The following is a 10,747-nucleotide window of genomic DNA, read 5'->3' as shown; positions in this document are numbered from 1 at the left end:
ATATCAACCTTGATTAGTTAAGTGATTCAAGCATAGACATGAAAGGCTCTTTTCGTTCACTCAAATAAAGAATATAAAACAACAGAAAGTAGGATTATTAACTGACCAAAGTATAACAAATGTGAGAATTATACATTGAAGCACGGATTTTAAAGTTAGACTTTGAATTTTGATGTCAATTCCACTATTGCACAAACACATTTTACACAAAGTTTTTAGTTTAATTACATCCGAAGTAATTGTAATTAAATTACAGAAAAAATATGAGTAATCCCTTACTTTACTTTTTCATGGGAAAAGTAATTAAAATACAGTAACTAATTACTTAGTAACTAGTTACACCCAACACTGAATACGGACCTCAAGGGCGTAATGCGGACTGACTGGGTATATTGTGTGCTGTGTTTTGTATTGTAGGCTACTACATTATCCTGGATCTGTACAGTATGTTGTGTGATGTTGTATCGTATTGTATTGCATATTGCATGTTTTTTGTGTTGGAAGCAATCTTCATAAAACTAAAACTTCAACAAGTGCAAGTGCAAGGCAGGCTTAAATAAAAGCCTCTCTTCATTTCTTACGTCAGCTCTGTCCGATCATGCGCCAAGCTTTGCAAACGTCACTTGTGCATCAGTAATACGATTAGCCATTTAGGTGCAAATGTCATGCTCTTCTTACTGGCGTATAAAGTTTATATTGGTTCTTGTAAGAATCTGTGACACATTTTTCCTCTGTAGACACAGTTTGAAGATAAAACGTGACAATTAATGCCTATTTTTACTTGACTATAAAGATAAAAATGGACATATATAGATATTTTACCTGTAGCCTAAAGAAAACTGAACTATCAAGATTCACTATTATGGTAGATCTACATTTTTATTTCCTTCTTATTGCCGACAGAGTGTATGCCTAATAAATAATGTTATTTAAACTATACGATCTAAAAAGGTTGTGAAATATATTTTCATCCATTTTTATGACAAAGTGACTTGACACTTGTGGCTAAATAAGATGGGTGATACAGCCAATTCATAAAATCATCCATTTGTTTACTGCACTCTGAAAACTGATAGATGAACATTTGCACACCTGGGTTCCCCAATATATAAATTCAGTAAAACTGTTTTCTTCATGGACAAGATTCACATTTTAAAATAAACCTCTCAATAAAAAAGGTAATTTATTATATGATCAATTTAGCTTTGGCAGAGTGGGGTATATAAGACGTGATCCATTCACTGTATTCACCAAAACTCCAAGGCCTGATAGAACTTTAAAGCTTCAGCAGAGATGATGTGTAACCTGATTCTGTCCTGCTCTCTCCTGATCTCCTGCAGTCATCTGCTGGCACATCCCGTCACAGACACAGCTGAGATGACCTACGGCAGCTCTGGTGAGTGAACCCAGACATTTTGAGATGTTTGGATAATATTTATTTTATTTCACATTCTGACCTCATGGATAAGCAATGCTTCTCTCTTACAGTTTTAAGAGTGCACAGAAATCTGATATTTTCTGATAGAAATTCAACTGATACCCAACAACAGAGGACAGATAGCACAATGATGCTGAGTTATAGCTGATGAAATGTGTGTATGTTTGCTTCTGTAGATTCAGTGGAAGAGGCTGGAGCTTTCAGTCCTGATGATATTTCTGTCGCCGATCTCAGTGATCTCCTGCAGAGGGCAACAGCAGGACATCCCTCGCTGCTCAGCAGAGAAGGTGAGACTCACTCATAACCTGGACATTTATTCCAAAAATGTACAATTACACCATCCTTCAAGGCTCAGGAGGTTAATTCCCTTAAATCTCTCACTTTGAATGCTTTTGCGGTTCCATGCACAGGTATCAAAACGTCCGGGCAGATTCCTAAAAACGCTCTAAAAGAGGTACAGGAAAAAACACTTTGAACATGTACAGTAAATACAGTTCGTCTTGGTTTTATTGATGTTTTGTTTTATTGATCTTTCTAAAGGTTCTGCTAGAAAAACCCCATCGCCTCATGCCTGCCAGTTCTCTCTGGAGCAGCAGGAGACAGTTCAGGAAGAGAGGAAGCAGCGCAGATTGTTTCTGGAAGTACTGCGTTTGAGAAATACTGTACGTGAGCAGTGACATCATGAGAAGAGTGACAGGGCTTGTAAAACCTTTTCATATACACAAAAAAATTGCTGTACTCGTATATTTATATTGACATCATTTATTTGTTTTAAATAAGCTCATTATATTTTCAACCCCCATTTAGGTTTCACATTTACATCCCTACTTACATGAAACTGAGACACGCAAACACATACAAGAGCAAATACTGTATAAACAGGACAAACATGTAAACATAGCAAACATAGCTGAAAGAAACCGCTTGTGTACATTATGTGGACGCTTAAGATAGTTTTTAATGTGCCTTTACATTTGACTAATATCCAATACTGGAATATTTAAAGCCAGTGACAATATTGTCTTTATAGGAACGACCACAATAGCTGTGTGTAAAAACCTCTCCAAATAAATGCAAAAATAATATATTCACACGTGTAGCTCCTATTATTTCATCATGCAAATAGCATGCCAATGAGATTCGGGTGTTTGTCTAAACCTGCTGACTTTGGACTGACTGATTTACACCTGATTTGAATGAAGCATTTTCACAGTTCCTCATACTATCCTTTAGCCTTGAAGACTGGACATCCACTTTGCCGGAGAAGAGAAACGGTCTCTGGATGCGTCCAGGGACTTACTGACCACACAAACAAGAAAAGCCAAAGATATAAGTCATATACTGAATCACATTAGAGAACAGTGTTAATAATGGATTACCTGCTGTGGACTCTTGAGGGTACGACTCTGTACACCGATACTCCTAAACGCGGCAGGTATCTCTTCTCTAAAGTCTCCTCCTTGGGCAGCAGGATCTCAGATGAGCCCATGGGCTCTGTGTCGGGTCCTTCTTGACCAAGATTCATAGATCTAAGGATCTCGACCAGCTAACAGCACACACAAGCAGTAGTTAAACTGGAAATTACTACAAAAATGATGAAAAGGCAAGTCTTTAGTTTATGAAAAGACAAGATAAGATGAATCAATGGAAGAAAGTAAATGTAAGTGTACTTCTCTGACAGTGTCTGCAGCATTGTGTACAGGCCGACTGTCACCACACAAAACACACAGCAGCAACAGACAGAGTGATATGCCAAACCTCCCCATCATTAAAATTGATCTGTAAATCAGCAGAGAATCATAGGAAAATACATACAATTCAGGACAAGTTAATCTATTTAGTATGTGCATCTATCATATTGCATCTATCGTTTAAAATCAAACACTTATAATAATGTAATGTACTGTAACACATACAAGCAAATAATAAACTGAATGGAATATTACAGACAAATATAAAGATTTTCTTACCTGACTGCTGGATTTCACAGGTCGCTCTATTGTACAGTGAACTGAAGCTACAGCGGGGTCTCACAATTTATATCATCAGAAGAGCATCTCTGACCAATAACTATGTGCTTGGATCCAGAGGGCAGTTACCTGGCCCATAAACCCTGCCAGTAACTGACCTCATTACTGTCCCCCCTTTCCGTCTTCAATAATAAACCAAAAAATGCATCCTCAGCACAAACATATTTGCAGACGCAGCAGATGTTTCCTGTTATCATAAGCTTTTATTGTTATCAAGCAATTTTATTCGAAATTCGTGACCACACAAAACAACTAACCATTAACTATAACCATTCGTCTAATGGCTCCCTAGACCAGAATAAAAGCCAATATTTGTTGATCAGTCTGGTGGGTTACAGCAAATGAGAGTTATGGGTAACACTTTACAATAAGGTGCTATTTGTTAGCAATTAGTTAATGCATTAGCTAACATAAACTAACAATGAACAATACTTCTACAGCATTTATTAATATTAATCCATGTTAATTTCAGCATTTACTAATACATTATTAAAATCAAACGTTGTCACAGTTAACATTAGTTAATTCACCATGAACTCACATGAATATCTGTATTGACATGAACTAACATTGACAAGGATTAATAAATGATGACAAATTAAATTGTTCATTGTTAGCTAATGTTTGCTAATGCATTTACTAATGTTAACTAATAGCACCTTATTGTAAAGTGTTACCGAGTTATGACCTTTAACCTTTTCATATATCACCACAACTGTCATCAATGTGTGCAGAATCTGTTTCAATAATGAATTCAATAATTAAATTAAAATTAGAAATTTGGGGATTTTAGCGGCATCTAGCGGTGATATTGCGAATTGCAACCAACAGCTCACTCCACCCCTCCCTTTCGAAGCACTAAGACAACTGACAGAGGAGAAACATGTCGTCACATTTTCGCTTCTTTGCCGAAGGAGATAATGTATTTACGAAACACGCTCTAGAGCAGTTTGTCCATTTAGGGCTTCTGTAGAAACAACATGGTGAATTCCATGTAAGGGGACCGGCGGTGTATGTAGATAGAAATAGCTCAGTCTAAGATAATAAAAACATAAAGCTTCATTACGTAAGCTCTGTATACTCCTCTGAAGACATAGTTATGTATATTATATTGCATTTCTATCAATAGATCCAAAAAACTACACACTGGACCTTTAAAAAATATAATTAAAAATTCAATAAAATATTATTACATTTACTCCATAATGTTTCTTGATGTAATAAAGATACACAAATAATCAGTGAAATGAAAGAACACGCGAAACCAACTTTCTTAAGTTTTCCCCTTTTATTATTTTACAGCAGAGAGAATATAAAGCATTCAGAAAACATCTTTCATATTTTAAGGGCAATTCAAAACATTTTGCATGGCTTCAGCAGCTGAATTCACTTTTTAAACATCCATCAATTCAGTGACTCTTTAACATGCACAATTACAAAAATAAACCGTTCAAACCCGGGGAGGAAGAAAACGAAGACATAAAAAAAGAGAAAAAGTCGTCAAACTCAACAGGGGGTTTTAGGAAGGGAGAGGGCTACATAATTGATAAAGACAGAGAGAAAGACAGCTAGAGGAGAGGAAAGATCTAACACTAGTTTAACATGCAAAGTGTAGAGCGCCCCATGTGTAGCTTGTAATAAAGTCAGGGCCACTATTTTCAGGATTCTGAAAGGGATGAAAACGTGCAGCTCCGTGAAGGGTGTGTATAAGCGCTGTCCTTAAACTACTGCATTCTAATCTCACAATACTGGCATTTGCATAAGAGTCAGCTACGTGTGTCCAATACCTCACCATCCCTGTTAGGTCTACAGGTCTCCACTTCAGGAATTGCTTATTGCTGTGTGTCCGTGTGTGTTAAAACTAGCGGGATAATTTCAAGGGCCTTGTTTTCCAAAAGGCAGTACTTTGTGATGTTACAGAAAAACGAAAGCGTTGAGGTATCTCCTGTGGGCTGAGCTGTGATACCATTAAAGCATTCGAGACTTGAACCCGTATGCAACCGGATGAGGTTATATTTTCAGACGTTTACAGTATCAACTACAGCTGTCCTTATCTTTTAAAGTTCTAGTTTATCTATGGCTATAGTAAGTGTTGTGATGATGACTTTGTTTCGATATTGTGATATAGCACATCCATGTCAGTGTGTTTATACAGTGACTATATGATCTGGAGAAGCTGTATGGGTTATGCATCATATGATACATCCATGCTTATTTACACATTCGTAAAGACCTATTCCATTTAAATGGGCTCCATCGTTCTTGTGACGCTCTTCTGACAAAAGAGTTTTAGGGACAATGGGATTTCCTTAGGTATGCCAACTCAGCTCACATAGTTGATAAAAAAAACTAAACAGCATGACAGAATCACAGTAATTTGATCAGAATGGTCTGGCTCGTTTCCCAATAAGCAGCAGCTAAATCTCAAGCGACCCGCTCTACTTCCCTCCTATTTGGCACCTGAGTTAAGATACAAAAGTGAACTTGTTAGATTCACACCGGAGGTTTCAACTGCACTAGTGCCACGGACACTTCGACGTATGGACACAGTTCTGTGGTGTGTTTTTGTATGAGGTACGCGTTTCTTGACCTGTTTCTGTAACGGTGACGTGAAAGCAATTCGAAACGAAACAGGAAGCCAAATCCTATTCGAAAGAAAGATTCCCGCTGCCCTGTAAATATGAGTCATTTGACTGCTTGTCCGTTAGAAGCCCTCCATCTTTCGAAGTTCTGCAACTCATGAAACCAGCTGCTTTACAGAACAGCATTTCTTCAACAAGTCTACCCGACTACCAAATCTACAAAAATAAGCATGCTTTGGGTGCTGTAAAGCCACCCGGTTATCTATGTTACCCATGCAAGCGTTATAAGACTCGAGCTGCCACCGCAGTGCATTAGCTGACAACCTTAGCTGTTATCGGAATGGTGAATGCAAGGCAAGAACCGCAGGACTGAAATCCACAGCCCTCGGTTTATCTGGCAGTTCCAGGAGAGGACGAGAGTTATGACAAATCCATAAGCCCATGACGCAATAACATGAAACACATGGAGAAAGTGTGGACGAAGGAATCTGAGAATTACGTAAAGAAATGTGGAAAATTCAAATCGACAATTCATTTCTTGCTAATGCCAGTTATTCCCTTATAAACCGTACATGCGGAATACTGCTCGCTATGATCAGGCACTTCCAACATAAGAATTTAAAGATCGACAGATCAACAAAGAAGCAAATAGAAAAGATGACAAACACGAGGGAACTGAAATGTACATATTTTGTGCATCATCAATTCAGATATTTACTGCCTTTATCAGTAATCCCTTTCAAGGTGACATAACTGGAACATTTACAGATCTTTGGAGGTCTATCAGCTCCTTGACAGAAACGTTTTAGCACCAAAAGAGCTCCGTTTAACATGCATAACAGGAGCGCTCTTTTCTCGCCTTTTAATCGGTGTGCGTTTCGAAAGAGGTCATTGACACATTTGTTTCAGCTTCTACGTGAGAGGCATGAACCGTCATTACCGATCCACATTAAACAGAACACGTAAAGGGATAGTTCACCCAAAAATGAAAATTCTGTCATCATTTACTCACCTTCGAGTTGTTCCAAATGTGTATACATAACTTTGTTCTGATGAACAGAGAGAAAGAATTTTTGAACACAAAAGAAGACATTTTGAAGAATGTAGGACAGCAAACAGGTCTGGGGCACTTTTGACCACCATTGTATTTTGTCCTACTATGGTAGTCAATGGGGGTCGAGATCTGTTTGGTTATAAGCATTATTCCAAATGTCTTTCTCTGTGTTCATCAGAACAAAGACATTTATTCAGATTTGGAACAACTCGAAGGTGAGTAAATGATGACAGAATTTTCATTTTTGGGTGAACTGTCCCTTTAATGCTGCATAATGCCGCTGTGAGGTCCACCAAAAAACAAAACAAAAAAACAATTGCAGTTTGAAACACATACGAAACACGAAACAAACAAATCAACTAAATGGGATATGTGATAACCTTTAAGATCCTTTTTGAAATAAACCATCATCCGAGACCGTCACTGGTTGAATGTGTGAATATCTGTTCAGCAGTGATGAACTCACATCCTTTGTTAAGCAGTAGCATTCGCATTACTTGGCACCGTTGGCAAAAAGATTCTTGGTAGCCCCAAAAAACCAACAAACAGATGTAAACATAACCTTTTCGTCTAATGATCAGTTTGCCTTTTCTCCTACCTCATAAATACAATATTTTTCATAACTGCAGGAAAGTCATGCTTCAGCAAAATGTTCTTCTCAAGAACACTCAAAGGAAAATAAAATACTCTTATAGTGAAATAGTTTTACAGAGCATAGCCACTAATGCTTTTCGTCTTTTTTGTATCTTTGTTCGTTTTTGTCATGCACATACAGTAGCTTGACTTTATCCCAGGTATTTACACTATGTACAAACGATACAACCATACTTCATAGGCATTCAAACAAAACTATACAAATATTCAGATTTTTAATGCTAATCTGTTTGATCCCTATCAATGAGTAAAATAATATATTTCTAAAATACAATCCCGCTTTGATAAATGTTTTACTTTACGTACCAGCACCCCTCTTTATATACAGAAAACCGCTCAATTGTCAAAAATACGGGTTTGTCTAACCCCGGGTGTGGAGACCCTTCAAAGTTTGTCAAATATATCAGGTAATGTTTGTAACTTTTCATTAAACCGCATTAAAAAACAAAAGCTTCATTACAAGATGAAGCCTGACAGCATAAACTGTATAGAAGGGATACGAAACCCAAAACTTGCAAATGGTAAATTATAGTTATTTCTGGACTTTTGGAGTCTCCAGTACATTCAAAGAGTTTAAACAAATCAAATAAAAAGGCATTTGCCTACTTTCGAGCATGCATAAGACAAGATCTCTCTGGAGCCAAAGATTTACCTCTCTGTGATTTCATTGGGCTTTGTTTAACAACACAAATTAAGCTGGTTGTTGATCAAAGAATATACTTCGGTCATCAATTTCAAAATAGTTCAGTTTTACCTTGTTTATCATACTTCTTTGCCTGTCATCAAAATAAAATCACCCAAACCTCCTCATTTCTCTCTTACATTCATCAGATGCATCCTAGTGTAGCTAAAAGAAGACGGGTGACCACAGACCGGAAGAGGTTTCTAATACATTTTCTAGATGTTGATTAACGAATGTACAAAAAATGCACCCATAAACTATTCGCCGTTTTTGGTAACAATTTGTCCCTCTAAACAAGTCATTTTTTCTTTGAAAACACACTTGGAACAGGCCCGGCCATGTTTCTGTGTCGACTCCATATTTTGTCACCATCGATCTATCTTTCTCCACCTTTCATCCGCGAGCCACTGAAGAGCAAGACTTCATCCATCCTTTCTTCAAACGAAACACTTAAATAACGCTCCTCAAAAATGACAAATCAATCCATTAAAAAGTGCAAAAAATGCCACGAAGCAAATGTTACTCCTCCGAAAAACGGCATCCTTAAAGTTTGTTTGATCCCCGGCGGTTGGCTCCTTCCTTCATAGACGAAACGTCGAAGGAATAAAGAGATATGAAATAAATGCGGTAGTTTAGTAGCAGTAGTATCAGTCGTACAGTAGTAAGTTACAGTGTTCTTGCTGTTCTTTTTTCCTCTTGTAAAACATCTCTGGTTGAAACAGAAAAGGTGAACGGAAGAGTCTGGAGAGTAATGTCACATTGTGAGGGGGCTCTTCTGGACGCTCTCATGTTCCCTGGCCGTTCTTAACTCTCTCACTCTGAAAAAACAACAGACAGGCATTCAGAAACACAGATGAAACGTCTCACAGTCATTTGAAGCATTTATCTAAGAGAAAAGATGACTGAGTCTCAGTTAAAAGGAACACAAGGTCGGTTTTCAACAGCAGATTCTGCACACATTGTTTTCACTCTGAAAGTGAACTATAAAAGTTACAAGTTCAGAAACAGCGGGAGCATTTGATCGTATTTAAAGGCAGTAGTGTTTGACCTGGATTGTAGGTGAACTTCAAGAAAACCCTTTCAAGTCAACAGCAAACACTCCGTAACCCAGTGTTCTTTGCAGAAGTTCACTTATGATTTGCCCCATTTTCTTCATTACATCACCTTGTAAATTCTTTGGGAAGTAGATATATAGGACAAAAAGCTTAAAATAGTCTGCATTTCATTTAATATATCAATTCAGTCTGAAACACTGAAACCTTTTCATCTTGTCTTCTGTGACAAGAAACTTAAGTGGTCTGATAGATAGATAGATAGATAGATAGATAGATAGATAGATAGATAGATAGATAGATAGATAGATAGATAGATAGATAGATAGATAGATAGATAGATAGATAGATAGATAGATAGATAGATAGATAGATAGATAGATAGATAGATAGATAGATAGAGCGTCAGTTCCCACATATGCAGTAATACAGGATTTACATTCTCTCCAGTCAAGTCACATATCCCAGCATGCCTCTTGCAAAAAACAAGACCTATCATTGTCATCATCATGCAACAACATTTACACCAATCCACCGTCAGTTCTTCCATCCATCTTTTCCACTTTATCATTAAATCATTGAGACAGGAATAACGGGGCTTGTTTAATGTGGTTAGTGTATAGCAAGGTGCTGCCGATCACATCCGAGGTCTTTGATCTCAGGCATCTGTGCGTCTGGTAGCTGTCATGCAAGCAGGCATCAAGCAACAGTGATGGGGAAAGAGGGCGTCGGGGGTCTTTTCGTGTGTATGACGAGCGACAGAAAAGGGAGACATACTGAATCGCTTAGGCTGCACTCACCCGCTTGAATAGTCTATGGTCCATAAAGGGGCTTTGCGTTAACAGCAAAACGACACCAGACAGCTATTAGCACACAGCAGATATAATGATGGAGAGGAGGGGGGCAAGGAAAAGAGGAGCCAAGTGGAGGGAGGAGGAGAATCGTGTGCACCTCAAACTAAAACACTTTTTTTGGAACATTTTTTTGTGTTGCAGGTGAATGTTACGGCCAGTAGGGGGCGGTGTTGCAATGAGAAAATACCTGTGACGGCAACGTCTGAGAAACCTCATGATCTTGCGGGCGGCCTGGTCTTGCCTCTTGGTGAGCAAACTGCTTCTGAAACAGAAACACAAGCATCAATCTTGTACGCTACATTTAATTTTGCACATTACATCTTGTACATTAGCGAAATGTCTCGCAGGGCAAAGCTCAGAACACTTTGCCATCCGGAACAGATTCATAAGCGACGTTGGCT

The 10,747-nt window shown here is 38.0% G+C and overlaps 2 protein-coding genes across 9 annotated transcripts in view; one reads left to right on the top strand and one right to left on the bottom strand.

The window, feature by feature from the left end:
• Window positions 1-1,293: 1,293 nt before the first annotated feature.
• Window positions 1,294-2,092, top strand: uts2a (urotensin 2, alpha). The gene is made up of 4 exons (XM_057319916.1): window positions 1,294-1,396; window positions 1,615-1,725; window positions 1,849-1,892; window positions 1,979-2,092. Exons 1-4 carry the CDS (start codon window positions 1,294-1,296, stop codon window positions 2,090-2,092), a joined length of 372 nt encoding a protein of 123 aa, XP_057175899.1.
• A 2,652-nt stretch (window positions 2,093-4,744) lies between these two features.
• Window positions 4,745-10,747, bottom strand: part of camta1a (calmodulin binding transcription activator 1a) — a 333,393-nt gene continuing 327,390 nt past the window's right edge. For 4 of the 8 annotated variants that reach the window (XM_057363019.1, XM_057363017.1, XM_057363023.1 and 1 more), the window contains 3 exons: window positions 10,534-10,608; window positions 10,293-10,323; window positions 4,745-9,258 (listed from right to left, as the gene is read on the bottom strand). In XM_057363019.1, coding sequence (XP_057219002.1) covers window positions 9,226-9,258; window positions 10,293-10,323; window positions 10,534-10,608 — 139 coding nt within the window. In that variant the 3' untranslated portion in view covers window positions 4,745-9,225. The remainder of the gene's footprint in view (window positions 9,259-10,292; window positions 10,324-10,533; window positions 10,609-10,747) is intronic. The other 4 variants (XM_057363025.1, XM_057363018.1, XM_057363020.1 and 1 more) reach the window with 3 other exon arrangements.

Source organism: Triplophysa rosa, linkage group LG21 (genome assembly GCF_024868665.1).
Source record: "Triplophysa rosa linkage group LG21, Trosa_1v2, whole genome shotgun sequence".
Classification (NCBI taxonomy): Eukaryota; Metazoa; Chordata; class Actinopteri; order Cypriniformes; family Nemacheilidae; genus Triplophysa; species Triplophysa rosa.
This window is presented reverse-complemented; position numbering and strand designations above follow the sequence as displayed.